At 35.9% G+C, this 23,208-nt stretch overlaps 2 protein-coding genes across 2 annotated transcripts; one reads left to right on the top strand and one right to left on the bottom strand.

The window, feature by feature from the left end:
* Nucleotides 1-99: 99 nt before the first annotated feature.
* On the bottom strand, nucleotides 100-2,584 carry LOC306842862 (optic atrophy 3 protein homolog). Its single transcript, XM_079374012.1, has 2 exons — nucleotides 2,419-2,584; nucleotides 100-1,264 (listed from the first exon to the last, which is right to left on the bottom strand). The coding sequence occupies exons 1-2, from the start codon at nucleotides 2,558-2,560 to the stop codon at nucleotides 933-935; spliced, it is 474 nt and encodes a 157-aa protein (XP_079230138.1). The 5' UTR covers nucleotides 2,561-2,584; the 3' UTR covers nucleotides 100-932.
* On the top strand, nucleotides 2,347-22,984 carry LOC306842861 (uncharacterized protein). Its single transcript, XM_079374011.1, has 13 exons — nucleotides 2,347-3,102; nucleotides 12,523-12,602; nucleotides 12,818-12,933; nucleotides 14,323-14,905; nucleotides 15,311-15,403; nucleotides 16,218-16,297; nucleotides 16,862-17,228; nucleotides 18,031-18,506; nucleotides 18,592-18,729; nucleotides 19,703-19,836; nucleotides 19,920-20,086; nucleotides 20,405-20,598; nucleotides 22,144-22,984. The coding sequence occupies exons 2-13, from the start codon at nucleotides 12,566-12,568 to the stop codon at nucleotides 22,177-22,179; spliced, it is 2,421 nt and encodes an 806-aa protein (XP_079230137.1). The 5' UTR covers nucleotides 2,347-3,102; nucleotides 12,523-12,565; the 3' UTR covers nucleotides 22,180-22,984.
* The last annotated feature ends 224 nt before the right edge of the window (nucleotides 22,985-23,208 follow it).

A 23,208-nucleotide genomic window follows, 5' to 3' on the forward strand; every position in this document is an offset into this window, starting at 1 on the left:
CCTGATTTGTCACAAAAACGTGCACGCGCACGCACACACACACACACACACACACACACAAAAGAGAGAACAAAGATGACTACATATATCCAAACATGTCAGGGGTATATAGAAAGAAAAACATGTATTAGACATAATTTGTATAGTATTTCAAAACTGCTCAAGCTTTTTAAATTAAGGATTTTTCCATTTTTTCTGTAAATACAGCATTTTGTGCCTTGAATACAGTGAAAACTGAAGTGCTAAAACTTTTGCATGTGATTATTTGAGAATGGCATTTCACAACTACATAATATTTTCACAACTGTAATACATTCAAGATATTAAAAAAAAAAACAAGCATCAGAATATTTCACTTTATTTTACAATCATAAATATACACCCATATACACATGCCATATTAAACACAGCAGTCTTTTAACGTAATGGGGATTTCCTTGAAGGACACACAGAGATGGCTCTCCGTTTCCTATATTGAGAGACAAATCCATATTTATTATATGGATTTTGTCATTCTAGTATCAAAAATTCAAGTGCATATTCAAATCATTAATAAATGATGAATGCCCAACTCCATCAGAATATTACACAAAGAAAATGTTATGAAGTAACGTCCAAAATGATAAGCAGAATTGTAAGCGGTCAAACGTTGGCAATGGTTTAAAAGTTAATAGAACTTTCGATTGAAAACAGCATCATCCAACCAAACAAATAACGAATAGGAAGTGTTATACTGGTGGCCAGCCACTCAATCACACACAAACTCTGTTCCTTCCTCGTTTATATAGCCTGGGGTTTCCTTGTGTGTGTGGGACGGCTGAACCAAGACTTTGTGTGTGTCTATATGGCAGTGTTGCACCACTACTGATATGTTCTCATAAATCAGTCTCTTTGCCCTTCTTAGAAAGGGAGCATTTTAGAGATGCATTTAGTTACTTGGTACTTGGAGCGGCTGGGATGGACAACAGAAGTCTATTAACCTCTCTGATCTGGGCATCCAGTGTCTCTGTGGCTAGTGCAAGCTCTCCTAGTTGTGTCTGAAGACTGTTAATGGATTGTGCAAGCTCTTCTTCCTTGCGTCTGGAGTTGGTGGCCTGACGGCTGTACTCAAGCACCATGCAACCTCCACCGATGATGAAAACGATAGCTTCACCGAGCAGCTCTGCTCCAAGCTCTGCAGCTGCCTCTTCATTCAGGGGTTTGATGGTGGAGCCACGGAAACCCATAATTCTCATCTTTGTTCTCATCTCAATCCAGTGATATGCTATGGAGAAAACAAGAGGCAACACACATTGAATTACTTGACAGATTTATTTCAACAATCCACAGTAAAAAAAAAAGACAAGACACACTTTGGTTTTACCTTCATGCTAAACCAACATAACAATAATAATATTAAAATGAGACTGCTAAATGAAAGCTGTAATATTAAAAAAAGAGAGAGAGACAAGCGTGTAAACAGTACAATATTAAAAAATATATTAAAAGAGACTAGTATTTAAACATGATGTTATATAAATAAATAAAATAATTGATTTAATTATTACATTAACTACTTCTGTCTGAAAATTCATATATATATATATATATATAGCATATTGAACAAACAAGACTACATATAAGCAAATGCTCATATTAGACAGAGTTGGTATTGCTTTCATATTACATAAACATTTAATGATAAATAAATGAAAATGTATATATATATTAGATAAATATAACTATATATTACTTTGTAATATTAAATGTGACCCTGGATCAAAAAATCAGTCATAAGCATGGGTATATTTGTAGCAATAGCCAGCAATTTTTCTTTTATGCCAAAAATCATTAGGATATTAGGTAAAGATCATGTTCCATGAAGATATTTTGTAAATTTCCTACCGTAAATATATTAAAACTTAATTTTTGATTAGTAATATGCATTGCTAAGAACTTAACTTTATAGGTGATTTTCTCAGTATTTTTTGCACCCTCAGATTCCAGATATCTCGGTCAAATATTGTCCTATCCTAAAAAACAACCATACATCAATGGACAGCTTATTTATTCAGCTTTCAGACGATGTATAAATCTCAATTTCCAAAAATTGATTGGTTTTGTGGTCCAGGGTCACAAATGATCAACTAAAGTCAACAAGCAGCTAAAGGCACTTTCAGTTACTCTCGCTGTAACTTCAATGACAGTTGAGTCCCGCCTCTTTAAGCAAAGACGAATCTCATTTGTCTAAAGGGAACCTTCTTTCTAGCATCTCATTGGTCTCTGGGTAAATCTGTTGTTGAAAATACCCAATGACAACACCGCGGCAGTCGTGATTGGCTAAATAGCAAATACAGGCAAAAGGCTATTGGCTGCGTCTTCACTCGACGTTTACGCCTACAGACACTCTTAGAGACGAACAAGCAAAAGCCAGCCTACCTTGAGCCGGAGGAAGGCAGACATAATTCTTGAAGAATTCACTTCTCCGCGCGCCTGCTTTTATCCTGTTAGCCACTGGTTTGCTCAATTGCCGTACGCCCAGATAGAGCAGCTTAGCAATTGGAAAGGCACCGACAGCCATCTTGGCGGAAGTTGCGTCATCAGCGGAGGCGGAAGGATAAGGACGTCATCTGGACGACGCTCCTGTGTAATATTAATGACGCAATATTAATATTCATGAGCTATAGAACGTGCGTTTCGCGCAATGTTAGCATTATTATTGTTTTATTTTTTTATTTTAAGGGAAATTGATAACTATAATCGTCCTTTGTTTTTTTATTTAAAGATTATTCCCCTATTTGTTACGTAGTTTATATTTAAAGTATATGAACATTTTTACAAAACAACGTATTCTAAATAGCTTTAAAATAAATGCATGAAAACAATCACGATAGCAATAAGAAATAAATCACATGAATCTCTCAGCGTCCATCACCTGCGGCAGCTGTGCGTCTGAAGCACCTGGGTCGGGTTTCAGAAGCAGTGGGCTGGACATCCCAGGACTTCACAGACAAGAGTTAAACACTGTTTTCCAGCTAGTCATGTAACAACATCCATGCTCGGCGGGACTAAGTTCTTGGACTTTACAGCACGACAACCTCACAACTATTACAGCTATTCAAGGTACAGAAACTATTTATGTTATTGTGCTTCACTGAGAGTCCAGCTCGCAGCTTTACTTGGCTTTAAGAAGAAGACGATGTGGACTCAGCCGTGTCTGTTATGTCAGGCCTTTTTCTAGCAACCTTTTTAAGTGTTATTTAAAAAAATGTGTACTCTGTCGAAAGTTTTTTTTAAAGCGCCTTTGTGTCAGGAAGTGTACGAGGAGGAGTCAGTGATTTAATGGGAATCAGATGTGTCTTGAAAACGCACCACGCAGGAGCTTTTGAAGTCTGTGCTCATTGAACTGTCCACTGAACAATATATTGTTCATTATTCAACCTGAATGATGTCTTTGAAGTACCCAAATCTTATTCTAGCTTTTATTTATTTAGTAGTACTGTAGTTTGTAGTATGTTGTGTTGTTCAGAATATTAATGCATAAAGCGTCCTGAAAATACAAGGCCTGTCCAGATGAAAGCCAGATGCTTGTTGCTACACGTTTTTAGCAGTTTTATTAAAATATTATTTATGTTTGTTACTTTTTTGTATAGGTATTTTTCTTTTATATTTTGGATAAAGGTTCAATAAACAGATTTTTTTCTGACAGACGTATAAGGTTTCACAGGGTTAAACATGTAGACTAATTCTAATATGATACATTGCTCTGAAGCAGGTCAGACTCAGTAATGAGCACCTTCATGTCATTTTTGAGCAGTTTTTGGAATGGGTTCAGCACACAGGCCTGATTTACCATTTGACTAAACGCTGTTGGAACCAGCTGAACTGCATGTCTTATCATGCTACGACTTGTTCAGAGTTTTCTGACTGATTTTCTGGGACTTTGAAAACACTGACAATTTGCATGTTGGTTCAATTGCATGCCAGCCAGACATTGTGTGCACTGTGGTTTGTTTTAAAGGTTAGATGCAGTCAGGGTGGATTTCTTGTGTCTTGGATATCTTGTGTGATTCACAAGGAATGTTAAGCTTGTAATTTTGAAGACTTGAGAGATTCCAGAGGCAAACGTTACTTGAGATTTGTTGGAGTGCTGCAGGGCTGCACAAAAACAAACCGCAAACAGAAGTTACTTGAAGAACTAGTATCATTGGTCGGAGAGAGTGTGAGTTTTATATATATATATATATATATCACACACACACACACACAAAAGCCCACCCATGGTATCAGGATGACTAACAGGGTTTTGTCAGAATGTTCTCTAATGGCCTTCACTGTCTGAAATTTAACCTGACACCCAGTCACACCCCAGTCTCGTTAACTCAAATCTGATAAAATGTCTTGATTTCTGAGTTGATCATTTGACATTTCAACAGTGTCAGTAGATGCAGTAGGCTGATCGGTGTGATTTTTTGCATCTGGTTTTCAGTATTGGGAGTTTAGAACAGAATGAACTGCTCTTGAGTGTCCGTTCCCCTTCAGAAGAAATCCTGTAAGCTCCACTGCTACTTATTGTCATCTAAAAGATCCTTGTAATCAATGCTGATCCTTTTAATTCTTTAAAGTTCTGAGCTTTTGTACTGGCCAGTATTCAATATTCACATATTTGTTTAATAGATTTCATTCTTCATCTGATGAAACTCCTATCTGCTCTGTCTTATAGCTGGTAATAAATTATTACACCTTTTTGGCAAGGCCCTACATGAATTGCAAAAGCTGTTACATGCTGTTTGAATTCATGCCCTAATTCATTCTTATCAGCTAGATTATGAAACACTCCGTTGACCGTTTTGGTTGGTTTCAATGCCATGAGATAGCGTCATGTCTGAGATGTGTTACTTATAATTAGTATTATGACTTAAAGGAATAGTTCACTCAAGTTCACTTTTATGTTCCTCCAAATCTGTATGACTTACTTTCTTCTGTTGGTCACAAAAAATATATATTTATTGTATATGCAATGAAAGTCGAATAAAACTTATCTGATCTTTCAAAATATATTTTGCTTTCCACAGAAGAAAGGCAGAATAACTTGAGTATGAGGAAATGATGACTGAAATGTCATTGTTGGGTGATCTCTTTAATTGAGCATCTGGAAAACTGGTGATCTAAATGCAACTTGGGTTGAGCAGTATATTTATATCACATGATGTCTGTCTCACAGCAGTTGTTTCATTATGACATACCGATGAATGAAATCCTCATGAAAATGTAACATTTGTTGTCATGTCTGAAGATAGGGATTGGTCAGTATAATAATTCCATTTGCTATGATTCACCTACAAGAAGAGGCTTGTCTGCCTAAACACCCGTAATCTAGGGCTGACTAATGATTATTTTGATAATTAATCTGTTGATTTCTTTGGTTAATTGGATGGCAAAAAAAGAAACAATAATAAAAGTAAAGAAATTATAATTAATTAGTTATAATAAAACAAATTAATAATTTACAAAAAATGTTATTCTACATCCTGCCCGGTGCAATTCGAAGACTTTGAAAACAAATATAGTAAATGTATTGATGTAGGCTATGATAAACATTATGGCCTGGTTTCACAGACAGGGCTTAAACTAAACCAGGATTAGGCTATAGTTCAATTAGGACATTTAAGTAATTTTTATAAATGTACTTAAGAAAAAGCATTACTGGTGTGCATCTTGAGGCAAAACAAAGGCACTGCTATGTTTTAAGATCAGTCAGAGCAAGTTTCTATCAGTTAAAACAGCTCAGACTTAGATTTTAGTCTAGAACTAGGCTTAAGCCTTGTCTGTGAAACCGGGGGTATATGTGCAAAAAAAGAGTTGAAATCTAAATGTTACATTTTAGAAAAAAAAGATTTCTTAAAACATAATTTAAATCACTAAAGTAAAAAATATAATAAAAGCAAACTGGTACGAGGAGCACACGTTCACACATGCAAGGATGAATTCCTTGCACAGCACATAGATGCATATAATTGATAATCAAAACTTGATTTATTTCATTTCCAATTATTATCAGTTGGTTAAAGATTGAGATTAAAATATATATATATATTATACATATATTTATATAAATATATATATTTTTAATATATATCATGCAGATCAGGGCAAAGGACAAGCTTAACAACTGATTGTGAAATTGGGTTGAGAGCGAGAGAACATGAGCAAATGGTTTCTGTAACCACACCTTTAGTCTTTGTGGTTTCCGCCCCCAGGCTCAGAATGGGCTAGGTCTTCTTATCAGCACAGGACGAGAGTTAATAATAACCTGTGTCACTCTCGACTCCACATTCCAGATTCACTGTACCAGGCCTGAGTCCAACGGCACTGCAACAAAAGTGCTAAATTATCAGTCACGCAAAGCCTTAACCTCTCAATCGGCAAATGACTGTGGAGCAGTGAATGAGAGGTGGGGATCAGGGATTAAGATCGGACTGGGAACAAAAAGAGAGGATAGATGGAACAAATACACCAGGGGGATGAAGACTATTGTGCTCTTAAGAAAAGGGGCGACTAGGCGTCTGTCGCTGACTGGTGCTGTCCTTGGAAATGTCCCTGATGCTTTATTGTTCACGTTCAAAAGCACGTTACGTGAAACAACACTTAATGTGCTAGATGTAACATGCTACATGCTTGTTAAAAAGAAGCATTATATCATTCATCACATACTGTATACTGTATTTTAATGGACCAGAAACTCAATGAACAGAAGGTTGCATTCTATATACAGTAGTGTTCAAAAGTTTGGCTTTTTTAAAATTAATACTTTTATTCCGCAAGAATGTATTAAGTTTATGAAAAGGGACACTCAATTCTTTTAACATTGTTAAGAAATACTGTTCTTTCTATTCATGAACAGATCCTTTGACAAATAGACACATTTAAAAGTGTAATAATGTTTGACAATTTTGCTGTTTTACTGTGTCTTTGAAAAATCTTGCTGACCCCAATCTTTTAAACGCTAGCACAGTTATTTACTAATTTCTGTCTCTTTAGATTATTATATTACTGTAGTTACATCATCTAAATAATTATTTTATGTCAGATTCATGTTATTTTTCTAGTTGCATTCATAACATTTTCATGTAGGGTAAACATACCTAAGCTCAAGTACCCATTAAGCACACTTCCATGTTTGAGATCAGATTATAAAAAGAAAAAATAATTTATTATCCTACTTGATGTCTTAACCAATTGATGTGTTTGTTACTATATACCTCCTGTAAGTTCAATCAGATAATTGCACACTGAGATACGAGTCTCCATGTGTTCACTCTGTCTGGTGGCCATTTTGAAAGCTGTCTAAAAACTTTCATCAAAAGAGGAGCTCCTTAAATGTGCATTTTTTTAGATGTTTGAGCCTTTGTTTTGGGTATGTTTCACTACTTATTGTTCAGACTTTTGCATATTATAACCTTGAACATGGATGTGGGAAATAACATTAGATCCAAAAGATAGATTTAGCAACACAGCGCAGATGCTACAGAACACAGTTAGCTGACTAGCTGTATAAGATTGTGTGCTACGCTAATATATTGCTTCACAGGCATTACTGGCTTATACTTTTATATCCATGCTATTATAAATGTACAGTTTATTGCTGGTCTGTGTTTTTGCACTGCTGTTATTTTTTAAGATTTCATATTATTTTGAGGTGAGTTTAAAGGGTGCACTACTATGAAAATCACACAGCTTCAATGTGACATCAGTAAGAAAAAGTATAATTTCATAGATATTGTTAATAATAGTTCATATTAAAATATGTATGAACTTAATACTTGACCTAGACTATTTATTTAGCAAAAATTGTCATTTTAATAAATATTGCATGAAATGTATTAAAAATTGTTGCTGCTCCCATTAAGCTTAGTGTGCTCTCTTTAAGCTCTTTCACATTGAACTCTATGTAAATACTTCTTAAACAGACTTCACATATTAACTGATGGTTGTCACTTTAAGTTCAAATCTGCAGACTGGCTCTGATCTTTGGCAATTAGCATCAACTTCTCCAGACTGTAAATCTGTGGAAAATCAGGGCAAAATCATGCAGTGTACTCCAGTCTTAAGAGACTATATATAAGATGACATCCATTTAAAAAGAGCTTTCGTAATGAGACTAGTTTCTGTGTTGATATGTGCTTAAATGACACTTCATTATGAATAAATAACTGATCGCCTTGAATTGTTGCTTGATTTTAGTGTTCCATTTTTTTTTTTGTGATTGACTTTGTACCTTCAAAAACATATATTTTTACAGTTATTCTTAAAAATTTCCTTAAAATAAGCAAGATTTATTTTAAATAAAACATGATGTGAGCTTAATGGGAACAGGGGTGTGCTTAAAGGGTACAAAAATTTACCCATTAAGCACAGCCAGACTTTTTGAATTTAATGATGTATATCTTAATTGAAATGCTTTTTAAATTTAAAAAAATTTAATATTTTTGTTCTAAGGGATTAATATTTTATTTTAACATAACTTTTTGTACTGAAACCAATATCTTGTGCACTAAAAATGTCTCAATGTAGATTTTGGTGAGCTTAATAGGTACGTTTACCCTATTAGCTGTCACTAGCTTACGCATGGTTGTGGGTGTGCACTGTTGTTAATAATAATAATAATAATAATAATAATAATAATAATAATAAATATAGTTGCAAGCAGTAATTACGGGGCCAAGCACTACAGAAGCAAGCATCAGACCAACTGCAGAAAATTAATTGAAGTAATTTTAGGATTATTTTAATCAAACTGGCTGAAAAATCATAAATACAACCTCTAGTAATATGATTATCTCGTTTGATCAATAGGTGGCGCTGTTATCAAATCGATGTGGTGTGTTCTGTGTGAGTTGACAATGGCACACACAAAGTTTGGTGTCAATATGCCAAAGCATTGCAGAGATACAGCCTCAAGTGTCATATTGGCATCATGCCTCAAATTCATTACTGCGTTATGCGAAAAATCGGACCAACGGTCTAGGAGTTAGAAAAAGTAGGTTTTTAAAGAAAATAAAAGAGGAAGTTTGGCTGACTATGGCAACATTGCTATCACTGTTCTCAGCATGACCCAAGGAATCTATTAATACCAGTCTTACAATAGGCAAAATTCCCAGAAAGCTATTAGCATTTATTTGAAATTTCATTATAACTTTTGACCACAAGGTGGCACTGTCTCAAAACTTTGAGTACTTTCCAGTCATGGTCTCGATGGTACATACAAAGTTTCGTAATGGTACACCAATACATTCGTAAAATAATACAATGCAATTTATATCATAATACTCTATTGTAGTCAATGCCAATTTCATGTTTTGTTCAATTATAGCACCACCAAGAGGCACAATCCCACCAATTTTTTTTTGTTTCCTTAGAGTGTGCCAATACACATTTGTGTCAAATTTGATGAAAACATTTAATTTTGTTTTGGAGTTATAGACATTTTTATATATGAGAAGAGAAAAAATGACTGATGGACGACTTTGCATTTTTGTGCCACCTACTTTGGGTAGTAGCATTTAGGTGGCACGCTATGTTTCCAAATTTCCTACGGTGGTTTCGTGTCGATCGGGGTAACGGTTTCTAAGATATTGGCAAATGTTTTTTAAGTGCTAAAATGCAACGTTGCACAAACCATAAGGCAAAATCTGGCAAGTTTGGTGTCGCTGGACTCGGCAAGGATTCAGAAGTCTAAAAAGGTGACTCCCATGAAAATAAGTCGACCACACCCAAAGTTATAAGAATGTGAATATTTGATTTTACCACTAGGTGTGGCGCTGGTTCGAAACTTGTCAGGCTCCTTCAGGGCATCTGCTGATGGCCCATATCAAGTTTCGTAATGATACGTCAATGCGTTCGTAAAATACTGAATTTTACTATAAAATTCAAAATAGCTGACACCCAAAATGGCTGATATGGGAAAATTGGGTATCATTCAACTCTGCAAGATGCACCGAATCTAAAGAGTTTTGTGATTTTAGGCCAAACCATTGAGAAGTTATACACAAAAATAGCCATTTTTCTTATCTCCTGACCACTAGGTGGCACTGTGCCAAAACACTGCAGGTAGTCTCAGGTCATGCTTGTTATAACACACCAAGTTTGGTCTCAATATGCCAATATATATACATTTAGAGACAGACATAAATAGACAATGACTTGGTTATTGAACCTATACATTTATGGTGAAAATGAAACTTTGTTTTTCAATTTATAAGATAAGATTAAAAATTGAAGTGATATACTTACTGCTCAAGTAAGAAAAGTGGTCATCTTTAGGAATGGAGGGAGTTTTAAATTGAGTTTGTGGAGGTGACCTAGGCCGTGCTGTCAATGTGAGTCAATAAGAGTTAGTAGACTTTATTGATCTTGACAAAACAAGCAAGACCGAGTGGTTTGAGTCAGTCTCCTTCTGTGCTTGAGTGTATTACGAAAGGTGAATGTACACACTCGGTTTACTGCTCTGTGAAAGCTCCAAATTAAAGAAAGAATCAAAGAATCTTCTGGAAGTGAATAACTGCTAAGTAATCAATTTAAACCATAATAACAAATATAACCCCACTCAACATTCGCCAAATATAAGCTTAATGTTTCTGATGAATCATTATTATCACAAAGGGCAAGAATGGCATGATGTAGCATGCTTTATCTTAAGATGTTTTCTCACCTAATTCTCTATAACCTGCAGCAGCTTTTGACCGTGTGTTTGGGACAAGTTATTCTGGCAGCTGGGTGACTCCGTATTGAGTAAGCCAGAAGAACTGACTGGCTCATCGAAAACTGCACAAAGAACAGACACATTACTAATAAACATCTGGTTTTTTTAGGTCTAACAAAACGTGTCTTATGTGATTCAGATATACGCATGACTTTGTATCTGTGTGTCTAAATGTCCCACAAGTGCTCAAGTCTATATTTTCACACATGTTGGGTAAAGCATGTAGACACATGGGCTTAATCGGCATGTGAAAGTCGTAAGTCATGTTTCTGGTGTCATTTGCCTGGGGGTGGAAGCTCTTCATTCAAAGGCCTTCAGCGCACAGTGAATTATACTAGTATAAAGAAGGGGTTGCAGTAACAGATGTCAGATGTGGACAACAGACTACATCATAAATCACAAAGTGTGTTTCTCTGTGTAGGCAGTTTTTGAACAAGAGGTGTTGGAATGCTTGAAAAAAGTCCACTTGTCACCCAAGTCCTGCTTTATGTCAGTGTTTTAGTAGGCTGGGCATACTTTTCTTTTCACAGTTGCAGAATAACATCATGACGCATGAATCGGTTACATCTGTCATCAGTGTTGGGGAAAGTTACTTTCAAAAGTAATGCATTACTTTTGTGTTAGTTTAGTCACCTGAGTTGGGCTTATTTATTTTTAATAACAAAAAAAACTAAAAAGTTATATTTTGGCAACAGTAAAAACTCTTTAACACCAAAAGGGAAACGCCTCAACTCAACTCTTATTTATAAAGCACTTTCAAAGCCATTAGAATGGACCAAAGTGCTGTCCGTAAGTAGCCTAATCAATAACTCTAAAATACATACAGACATTAAGTTACATTAAAACAAAACACACAAGAATCAAACAACAAATCACTCACAGTTCTCAGACCTAATCAAATGCCAAAGGCTTGATTAAATAAATAAGTCTTCAATTCCTTTTTTAAAATATCCATACTTGATGAGGTTTTTAAGGATAGTGGCAACACATTCCAAAGTAAAGGAGCCGCAACAGAAAAAGCGCGATCTCCACTACGCCTCAAACGAGACCGTGGGACAGTTAGGAGCATGTTCTGAGAGGAGCGAAGATGACGTTGAGACTGATAGGGAATTAACATGTCTTTTATGTACTCAGGAGCCTGACCATGTAGTGCTTTAAAAACAAACATCAACACCTTGTATTGTATTCTGTATCTAACTGGTAACCAGTGAAGGGATATCAATAAAGGTGTTATGTGATCCCATTTTCTGGTATTTGTTAAAAATCTCGCTGCAGCATTCTGGACACGCTGAAGACGAGTAACCAGTGATTCACTTATGCCCAGATAAAGAGAATTACAATAGTCCAGCCGGGTTGAAACAAAGGCATGCACAACAATCTCTAAGTCCTTGTATGAAAGGATTGATTTCAATTTAGACAGTTTTCTTAGCTGGAAAAAAGATGATTTCACAACGCTGTTAACTTGACGATCAAAGCGTAATTCAGAATCGAAAAATACTCCAAGGTTCTTCACATAACTTTGCATATTGTCAGACAGTAGTCTATTATTTCCAGCCAGAGCATTCCTCAAGCAGAAGGAAGTGCCTCTGCTGCACCTGCACCTCGCTCCCAGTTTCTTGCAACATGGGACAGGAGAGGTGTATAAATGGGAAAACAAAATGACAAAGCATAAAGTAATCTGATTAAGTAACTTGTAATGCATTATACCCAACACTCGGGTACGCTGTTAGAGGTTGTGATGGAGAATGCGAGATTGATCTGATTTTCTTCTTTTCACTCAGGCTGTTTGTTGAATGAATTGGAGGTCACAGAAACGCAAACACCATGAACTCCCAGGGCGGATATGGCAGCAGCCGGATGTGTGAGTATTTTATTAAACCAGCAATGTTTCATTCCAATGTGTAGGCGATGTAGGGTAGGATATAATGCAACAGTAACAAATTAACAATAATGGTTACATGTCTAAGCATGCTAATATTTTTGAGTGTCTTCAAAACATTATATATGGTGCTACATAAGTCTGGAGTGGCTTGTCACATCCTGTTGAGTGTTTACACAATGTTTGTGTGTTTGTAGTTCAGTCCATCAACGATGAACTGAGCGCATCTTTGGCCACAGCAGATGAGCTTTCACGGGAATTCAGCTCTCTCCTGTCAGAAGCCACTCCTGTTGGGCAAACCACTACTTCAGAGGTACAGAATTAATTATTTCATTTAAAGGAGACCTATTATATAATATAGGGTAAACGTACCCATAAGCTCACCAAAATCTGCTTTCAGTCATTTTTAGTACACAAGATGTTGGTTTCAGAACAAGAAGTTGTTCAAATAAAATATTAATCTCTCGCACAGAAATATTTCATTTTATTTTAAATGACAAAAGCATTTCAATTAAGATGTACAGCATTAAATGCAAAAAGTCTGGCTGTGCTTAATGGGTGCATTGTTGTACCCTTTAAGCACACCCCTGTTCCCATTAAGCTCACATCATGTTTTATTAAAAATTCTTGTTTACTTTAAGCAACCTTTTTAAAGAATAATTGAAAGAATGTTTTATTTGAAGGTACAAAATCAATCACAAAAAACAAAACCGAACACTAAAATCATGCAACAAGGCATTCAGTTTGATCAGTTACACATTCATAGTGAAGTGTCATTTAAGCATATTGCAAGATCTAGACTAGTTCACGTTCAAAGTAACACACACATTCAAAAATCAAACAACAAACTACTTACAAAGTCGGTAAGTGTATGAAATCTAGTGTTTTAAAAATCTGTTAAAATTTTAAAAGTCGTGTAGTGTATTCCAGCCTTTAGTCGCTTTTTTCCTGGACAGATCTTTCATCTTTGGGCATAAACTATAGTTATGTCTAGATTTTGTCATTTTAAAGTTGTGAAAATAAGTTAATCATTTTATAAAGATTAACTTAAAGTGACAACCATCAGTTAATATGTGAAGTTTGTTTATGAAGTATTTACATAGAGTTCAATGTGTAAGAGCTTAAAGAGAGCACACTGAGCTTAATGGGAGCAGCAACAATTTTTAATACATTTCATGCAATATTTATTAAAATGACAAGATTTTGTTATATAAATAATCTAGGTCATGTATTAAATTCATACATATTTGATTATGAAAACTATTATTAACAATATCTATGAAATTATACTTTATCTTATGATGTCACACTGAAGCTGTGATTTTCATAGTAGTGCACCCTTTAAGCTCACCTTAAAATAATATAAAATTTTAAAATTACAGCCGTGCAAAAACACAGACCAGCAATAAACTGTACATTTATAATATTATGGATATAAAAGTACAAGCCAGTAATGCCTGTGAAGTGATATATTAGCGTAGCATCTACCAACCCATGTTTTCTGGGATGGTAGATGCACCGGGGACCCGATTATAGCACAAGTCAGATTTTCATGATATGTCACCTTTAAATAATGTCAAACAATCCTCCAGAGTTTCCATCTACATTGCAGTTTTAGATGGTGCAGATGTGGCTATATTGTTTTAGTGTATCTGGACACTGACATCATGTATGAATGTTTCCCTTGGTATTTTTGTTATAGAGTTCTGGCCCCAAACCCCAGAGCAGCAGCAATGGCAACAGCAGTTTGTACAGCGCAAACAAGAATGGAAATGAGAGCATCAGTACAAGCTTCTCCTTTTCCCAGAGCTCCATGAGCAGCCTGAGCTCAGACTCTGGCATCAGCAGGAAGGAATCCAACCCGGACCTTCCTCCTGCTGCCACAATTCGATCTTCATCTCCTGCATCTCACCTAGACAGTATGAAATTCAAGCCTTCATCTCCCAGTCCTTTAATCCAGCAGCATTCCTCTTTTGCAAACCGTAAAGACAGCTCGGATTCACGATATTTCTTCGACCCTAATACGTCCCCTAATACGTCTCCAAATACAATAAGACGAATGACACCCATGCCGCTGAGGCCTCAAGATCGAAGCACAAGAGGATCGATGAGCTATGGGGAGATTTGCAGCCCTACCTATGAAAACAAAACATCTTGGTCCTCAGCGAGCCCCTTGTCGACGATTCCTAGATCTCCGAGGTTGGATAAAACACCTTCTCCTAAGACTTTTAGTCAACCAGCAGCCAGTACGCTACCACGCAACTTCCAAGCATTCAGACAGTTAGGTAATTGGGATTTAAGTGTATTAAAATGCATAAAAATATACACTCTTAAAAATAAAAGGTCTTTATTGGTATCTGTGGTTCCATGAAGAACCTTTATCATCCATAAAACATTTCTATTGCACATTGTACTTTAAATGTTCTTCACATTTTGAAAAAATAGATATTTTAAGAACTGCTTACTGAAAAGTTATTTTGGGAACTCAAAATGGTTCTTCAATGGCATTGAAAAAAAAACCCTCTTGGAAGCTTTTTTTTAATGAGTGTACAGTTGGATCCAAAGGCCTTTGGTTGGTAGTGAAGTTGTGTGTTTGCCATAATGAAATTCTGTTTCTTTATTAAACAATGTAGAGCCTCTCAGATTTGTTAATCATTTGTTTCCTCATCACTGCTTCTATCTTCTTTCAGAGGAAGGAATGCAGAGGCAGAAGAACCCCGACAAGTGGAAGCAGAGCGACCTTGATGCATCATATGAAAGAAAGCCTCACCACACCTATGATCGTTAGTTGCACAATTGTCATGCTTATTTGATAGCAACATTAAAAGAACAAAACATTTTAAACTCACGTTTGGATTGTGTAAATTTGCATTACTCATTACTAAACCTGGAGGCAACTATTAAAAGGCAGTTTCTGTTCATTCAAATATTTTCATTGAAATTCAGTGCCTATTTTATATTGATATCAGAATAAAAAATGATAAAGAAACACATTTATTAAACCAAACTTCAGTGTATCAGACTTCACTTTGACTGCTACATGTCAGAATTCTTAATTTGCTTAATTTGGCATATATAATACATATATATGTATTACTTAGACATATATAAGTAAATACTAAAAAAGTAAAAGGTAAAAAACTATTGAAAATATTTGAAATGGTTAACGCAAAGAAAATCTAAATAAACATAAAACATGATACATTCTCTACAGTCTATTCCTCAGTCAATTAGCATTGCTTCTTTGTAGCAAACTAATTAAAGCCTTCTTAATATACAAATAATTCATATGACTTCAGTGCTGTAAAAGTTTACAATATTATAATAATCATACATATACTAAAATTCTAGAGTGCTCTAAACAATCTTTAAACTTTTATTAAAATCCAAGATATTTAAAAAAAATCCAAGATAGTATTCAAATCTCCCTTATTAACCATTTTAACCATGTGCTTGCAATGTGAAGACCATGTGTTAACATCAAGGTAACATCATGCAATAGAGGATTGACTGTAAGCACAAACCAGCATCTGTAGTCTAGTCACTCTCTCAATGTTAATTCTTTCTTAATTACATGATTTCCTATTTTTGTTGTAGAGAATGAATGCATCAGACCATCTGTACCCAACAGCAACTGGAAAGTATCAAACCTGGATGCACCTCCTGCCGCTAAGAAGGTATGCAGACTTTATCTTGTGTGTGAACATGTTTTTAGGTGTATGTGCATTTGCTCAGGGCACTATGTCATTGTTGAATTAACTGAACAAATCAAATCGGGGATCTGAGCCAAAGATGATCAAGGACAAATATGTTGATATTTTCTTTTTTTTTTTTCTAACGTCTTTTCATTTGCCTTTTTCTTCCTAGTTCCTTTATAGTGGTTTGTTGCCAGCTGGTTAACCACTCTGACTGGTTGAACCAATAGGAAAAAAAAAACATCATGTTTGTATATAATTATGTTTTAAGACTTTCCAGGTAATAGAAACAAGTGTAGACAATTCCCATATGAAATAGACAACAGCAGCTGCTGTTGCATTTTTTTTTTTACAAGCCTGTTACTTACTGTCTTGCACTCTCCTATTAAAGCTAATAGTATAAATCTTCCAAAAAATTTACCCTTATGAGTGTTTTTATGGTTCAGGGTCACAAATCAGCTTCCATTGTGTTATCACAAAAAAGTTCTGAAAAAAATTGTGTCGTTCTCTAATTCTCAAGGTTTCTTTCTATGTCTCTTTCATCAGGAAACTGTGCCCTATTCGCTCCCATCATCTCACAGCTCGCTCCCGAGGAACATTCGTATCTCGGTGCCCCCTGAACCTGCCTCAAGCACCAGCTCACCTTACAGCCCTCAGTCAATCATTTCCCGTATCTCCATTCCACCTGAAGGCTCTGAAGTCCGTAAGCAGAAGCCGATTCCACTTTCTTTCATAATGAGGCTCCAAAACCCCAACTATGATGCGGTTGTCAGCAGATACGGACATGGGCCAATGGGAGAGGCCAAGCAAGAGATCTTTCACCAGCCTCTTCCCCTGCCCGGAGATATCCTGCGGCAAAGTCAGACACCTCAACCTCAGCATCCTCAAAGACAACCTCTCTACTATAGAGAAGGTACCTTCACCCAGAAGCCATGAGTGGGCCGACAGACACTCGTATACAAGACAATGACTTGACACATTTTGCAGTTTGCATATATTAATGTATTCAAAAATACATTAAAAAATACAGTTCATATATACAGTGACTTGAAACAACATGTCATGAGAATGCTTTTATTTTCTGAAATAAAATTCATTATGATTATTATTTCATTAAATTCATTTTTTGAGGGGACATACAGTAAAATCAATTTAAAAACGCATTAAAGGAATCTTCAAATTATTTATTTAAATCAAACATCATGTAGTTTGGCATAGTCTTGTATTATTTTTTCTACATTCAAAATTCATGAAATAAATATTTAATATGTATTTAGTGTTGTATACTTTTTTAATGTTTATTAATATTTGAACTGTCTACCAAATCAAAATCATGTGGTTCAACCAACATGCAGAGAAATATAAAAATAAATCAGGAAATTATATCTAAGAGTGGATCCCTGCAGACCCTCATGACTGTGTCAAGGTCAGCAAGTCTATTAAAATATCAGATAATTTGATTATATTACATTATATGTTCAAGTTTAGTTTCAAAATGTTGTGCATCTCCCCAAAAACATTTGTAAATTAACCATTTGTTTTTAAAACCATTGATACAAAGATCACATTTCAAAGAACTTGGCTCATACTGTATTATATATATATATATATATATATATATATATATGTATATATATGTGTGTGTGTGTGTGTGTGTTTGCATGGACAGATAGATAGATATTGTTATATAATATATTGTTTTGTTTGTTTCTTAGAAGCAGTACTTCACCCTGGAGATGTTGATGCTGAGCTTGAGAGACAGGACAAAACAGAAGGCCCTGTGTACTCGACTGACCAAGGCATGAAAGCAGAAGAAGAGGGTAAAGTGGAGGATACAGAGATGCCTCCTCGTCCTCTCAGCCCCTCACGTCTGCAGCCCATGGTGGCCCCACAAGCGGAGTTGGACACTGACCTGGACGAATTGATGCGTATCCGGGCCGAGTTCCCCAGGGCCCTGAAGAAACGTGGCTCAGTCGAAGTTCCTCAGACCCTGCACAACCTGTCTCATACCGAACCGCACAACAATTACAAGCATATGATCAGTAAACTGTTTCGCAGGAAGACCATCCGTCGCAAAGGAGAACCAGCTGCTGAAAGTAGCAGCTCTTCAGATGGGGAAGACTCTTCCAAATCTGCTGTAGCTATAGTTCCAGTACCAATCACAGAGATACAGGTCTCTTCCGAACAGAAGGTGAGGGGCAGACCAATTACACAGACACAGTAGAGACCTGTGACCGTTAAGAGGATATTTGATTTGAATCTCTCTTCTCTTTCAGGGTATTCACTCTATCTTACGGAAGGACAGCGAAGCCAAAAAATCCTCCAACCTTAAGGCTCACCTGAGCCCACTGGTGCTGATGTTGGATGGGTCCTTAGTAGGAGAGTTAGAAACTGTGCAGAGGGCTGTGCAGGAGGTATGTCCCACTGCTTTGGTACCTTGCACTATGGTTGCTTAGAGGTGGTAGCAAATTGCATCAGAACTGTGTAGGGTTACTTTCAGTCTGCGGCAAAAGCACACAACATAATCCACTAAAAAAAACAGACACCGCACAACTGAATAGAGTGGAACACAGGTTAGGGGTGTGTCAGTATATACCACTATTAATGATAACCATTATATATATACTTTATATGAAAATGAAATAGTTTGATATTATTGCACATACAATAATATTGTAAATAATAAAGCACCAGTAACTGGTCGACACTCCAATATGGTATGTAGGAGTTTTGCATCATAATGCTGGTTGCCATCTGTTATAAAACAGAAAAATACAGAAAAAGAAAATTGTGGTAGATATCACAATAATATTGTTATTGTACATTCTCTTGACCATGATAATTGTGTAATAAAAATCTAATATTATGACAGACCAAGTCTTGATGTATTTTTTTTTACATTTGACTATAAATCTTTTCAAAATTATTTAAACAAATGACAAATAAAAACTAGCAGTGAATTAGCTAGCTAAAAATTATTTTAAAATTAAATAAAATAAAAATTTGGGGTTGCTTAGAAATTACTACTTGTGTGCACTAATATAGGAACAAAAACGGACTTTTCTGAACTAGAAACTAAAAAACTTAATAAAAATAATACTCCAACACAGATCAAATTTAAATGTAAAATATTTTAAATTATAATAAATGTGAAAATAATTACAAAAAATAAAACAATTGCATATATAAAATGCTTAAAAATACATTAAAATGCATATTGAAAACCAACATACAAATAAATTAGAAAAAATATGGACATTTTCAAAACTATAATTAGTTTTTCATGTAGTTAAAAGTCAAAACTACATCCTACTTGTAAATTTTTCATAATATAACATAATTCTTCAGTTTGTCATCTTACGATTGCACTTGTGTATCCTTGTATAGGGGGGTGACCCAAGCCAGGCTAATGATGAAGGCATCACAGCCCTTCACAATGCCATCTGTGGTGGACACTTGCCAGTGGTGAAATTCCTCGTACGGATAGGAGCTAACATTAGTGCTCCAGACAGCCACGGCTGGTGAGATGATCAATTTAACAAGTCTATGTATAAATTCTTATATATATGTGTACAGTACATATTCACTTTCGTCTCACTGCCAGGACGCCCTTGCATTGTGCTGCATCCTGTAATGACCAGCAAATTTGTGAATTTCTGGTGCGGAACGGAGCAGCGGTGATGGCCGTGACAGACAGCGATGGGGCCACAGCGGCACAGAAGTGTGACCCGTACGCCCCGGGGTTCGAGGAGTGTGAGAGCTTTCTGAGAGGTGAGGGTGTCATGACAAAAATGAAAATAGACTTAACTTGTGTACACAGGTAAACTACATGGAGCAACACAAGTTTTTACAGGCAAACACCTACATATGCGTTAACTTTAGCATGTCACAATGAGCTGTACATTCCTGAATTAATAGTATCATCATCTCATATGGGTTGGAAACAATGCTCAGCACTAGTCAGCTAATTAATAAACTATTGGGTGGAGATGACATGTAATACACCCTTATTAAACAATGAATAATTTGTGCACAGTGCTGTACTGTATGAAGTAGTTTAAATTCCACTAAGCATGTGTTTTTGTTTAGGTGTGGAGGAAATGATGGGTGTTCAGAACAGTGGGGTGGTGTACGCTCTGTGGGGATATCCTGCCCAGGCTCCAGACGAACTGAGCTTCAAAGAAGGAGACATGGTGACCATCCTGCAGAAGTCTGAAGGGGTGGACTGGTGGTTGGCTTCATTGTTTGGCAGGGAGGGCTTCGTACCAAACAATTACTTTGGGGTAAGAAGCACTCATTTACAAGAAAAATAGTGGTCAGCTAGAGGTCAAGGGGTCAACATTCCAAAAGAGTGTCTTGGCAAACTTCAAAAGGGGGGATGGGATGACATGAAATTATTAAATTAAATATATATTGTAACTTAAAGGGTTAGTTCACCCAAAAAGGAAAATTCTGTCATTAATTACTCACCCTCATGTTGTTCCAAACCCGTAAGACCTTCGTTCATCTTTGGAACACAAATTAAGATATTTTTGATCAAATCTGAGAGCTCTCTGACCCTCCATAGACAGCAATGTAACTGCAATGTTCCCAGAGCCAGAAACGTAGCAAGGACATCGGTAAAATAGTCCATGTGACATCAGTGGTTCAAGTGTAATTTTACAAAGCTACGAGAATACTTTTTGTGTGCAAAAAAACAATAATAACATCACTTATTCAACAAATTCTTCTACCCGAGTTACCCTCTTCTGCCATTTTGGAGAGTACCCCAGGAATGTAATCATGTAATCAGCGCTGTTTACGTTCAGCATGCTCACGCTGTCTATTGAACGTAAACAACACTGATTACGTTCTTTTCTTTGTACACAAAAAGTATTCTCGTAGCTTTGTAAAATTACACTTGAACCACTGATGTCACATGGACTATTTTACCGATGTCCTTGCTACGTTTCTGGCTCTGGGAACATTGCAGTTACATTGCTGTCTATGGAGGGTCAGAGAGCTCTCAGATTTGATCAAAAATATCTTAATTTGTGTTCCAAAGATGAACGAAGGTCTTACGGGTTTGGAACGACATGAGGGTGAGTAATTAATGACAGAATTGTAATTTTTAATTTAAATGCTAAACGCACAAAATCAAGATTGACTGATATCATATTTGTTTTTTTTTCCCCTAGCTGTTTTTTTCTTCTTTTCTTTCCCTACAGATGGGTTGTTTCTATAAAGTTTTAATTAAAGAAAATACAGAATCGAAGTCTTGGAGCTTCTGGATCACAAAATGAATTGTGGTTGAATAATTAACATTCCCAGATTCTAGTAAAAAGGTTTAAAAACCAGCATCGTTTTTATGATTACAGCAGAAATATTTTAGCCAATATAGAGGGCCTTTGTATAATTTTGTTGGAAATTCAGGGGCCTTTATGTAAAAAAAAAAAGAAGAAAAGGTTGAGACTGGTCTAGGGGTACACACACTTACTGTTGTTCTGCAACATTTTGCAGGTGACAGAGTCATTTATTTGGGAATCCACACGACTGAGAGTTTAACATGAAAACATTTCATATGCAGATTTCACTCGTGTTCAAATATGTCACCCAAATATTCTGCATTTAATTCAAAATACAAAACATGTTCTGGTGTCTTCCGCTGCAATGTTTAAATGCTGTTCGACTAGTGAAGTGTCACAATCCTTTCTCTTTCATGCGTTGCCTTCATTTTTACTTTGTTAATACAAGGTCATTTATGTCCTAATATTCATACTATTACAAGCATGCAGTGGACAGTGATGTTTGGCAGGTCTTCAATTAACCTCATTCTTCTTCTCATGCAGCTTTTTCCAAAAGTGCGGCCTAAATCACTCTGCTGAGCGCATCCACGAACATAGAAGACAACAGCGATCAATGTATCTGAATCATGCAGGCCAAGTCTGAATGCAGCGTGTGTGTTCACGTGTGTTTGAATATGAGTTTTTTTCTCTTTAATGAGTTTTTTGTGTTTAATGAACAGCTACGATGGGATTTTAAACGGAAAGGTTCATTCTTTGTCTTGACTAATGTTTTTCAGCACTGAGCTGGAAGGAAATTTGTCAGTCTGTCAGTATTGCTTTTGTTTATGCATACTTTGCATGTTAGTGTATCAGTTGTTAATCAGTAATGTTGCATAGATACAAAAATGTTTTTTAGAAATGTATTTGAATAACTGGTGTGGTAACTCTGCTTTGGGTTATTTACAGTATTCCAAACTAAAACATTAGCCTTTTTTATGTAACTTCTAAACTTGTTTTTCCTGTCTGTTTTCACAGTGATCTTTATGTAGTATGAAATATGAGCGAAAGTTTTCTTCTCGAAACAATGTACTCTCCATGTGGGTTGTGTATTAAATATTCGCTTTGATGTGAGGGCAGTTTGTTTTAGAGGTGTGTGTGTGTGTGTGTGTGAGAGAGAGTGTTTCTTTGATTTGCCTTGTTGAATCCACTGACTGTGACTGTTAAGAAGACAAATTGTTACTCTCTGAGTATGATTCTTTACAGGACATGCATAATAACTGTTAATAAAGCTCACAGGATTATGTGTTTATTGTATCTTTGTGCATCAAAGCCACCAGCAGAGGGCAAAGCTAAGTCAATCTTGATATCACTATAAATACATGTTTTACCCATGACCTCTAGAAGTCACTCTAGTAGCATTTTTATTCGTATAAACCTTGGTTGCAAGGACTGCATATGATATATTAGCTTAATTTTCTTCACCCTCTTGGTCAGGTATAAATCCAAATCCATTATTTTTTTCTGTATTTTTATTGAGTTTTAAACCATTCTATAGAGATGGGGAAAATATGATATATGATTTGAAGCATATTTGATTAATCAATTATCTAGCATTACTATATTTACTCT

The sequence above is a fragment of the Barbus barbus genome (genome assembly GCF_936440315.1).
Source record: "Barbus barbus genome assembly, chromosome: 23".
NCBI classification, from domain to species: domain Eukaryota; kingdom Metazoa; phylum Chordata; class Actinopteri; order Cypriniformes; family Cyprinidae; genus Barbus; species Barbus barbus.

Coding starts and splice junctions, on each gene's coding strand:
- LOC306842862 (XM_079374012.1), bottom strand. CDS start 2,560: ATGGCTGTCGGTGCCTTTCCAATTGCTAAGCTGCTCTATCTGGGCGTA. Junction 1,265..2,418: donor CTGCCTTCCTCCGGCTCAAG/GTAGGCTGGCTT, acceptor TTTTCTCCATAG/CATATCACTGGATTGAGATG.
- LOC306842861 (XM_079374011.1), top strand. CDS start 12,566: ATGAACTCCCAGGGCGGATATGGCAGCAGCCGGATGT. Junction 12,603..12,817: donor ATATGGCAGCAGCCGGATGT/GTGAGTATTTTA, acceptor GTGTGTTTGTAG/TTCAGTCCATCAACGATGAA. Junction 20,599..22,143: donor TACCAAACAATTACTTTGGG/GTAAGAAGCACT, acceptor CTTCTCATGCAG/CTTTTTCCAAAAGTGCGGCC.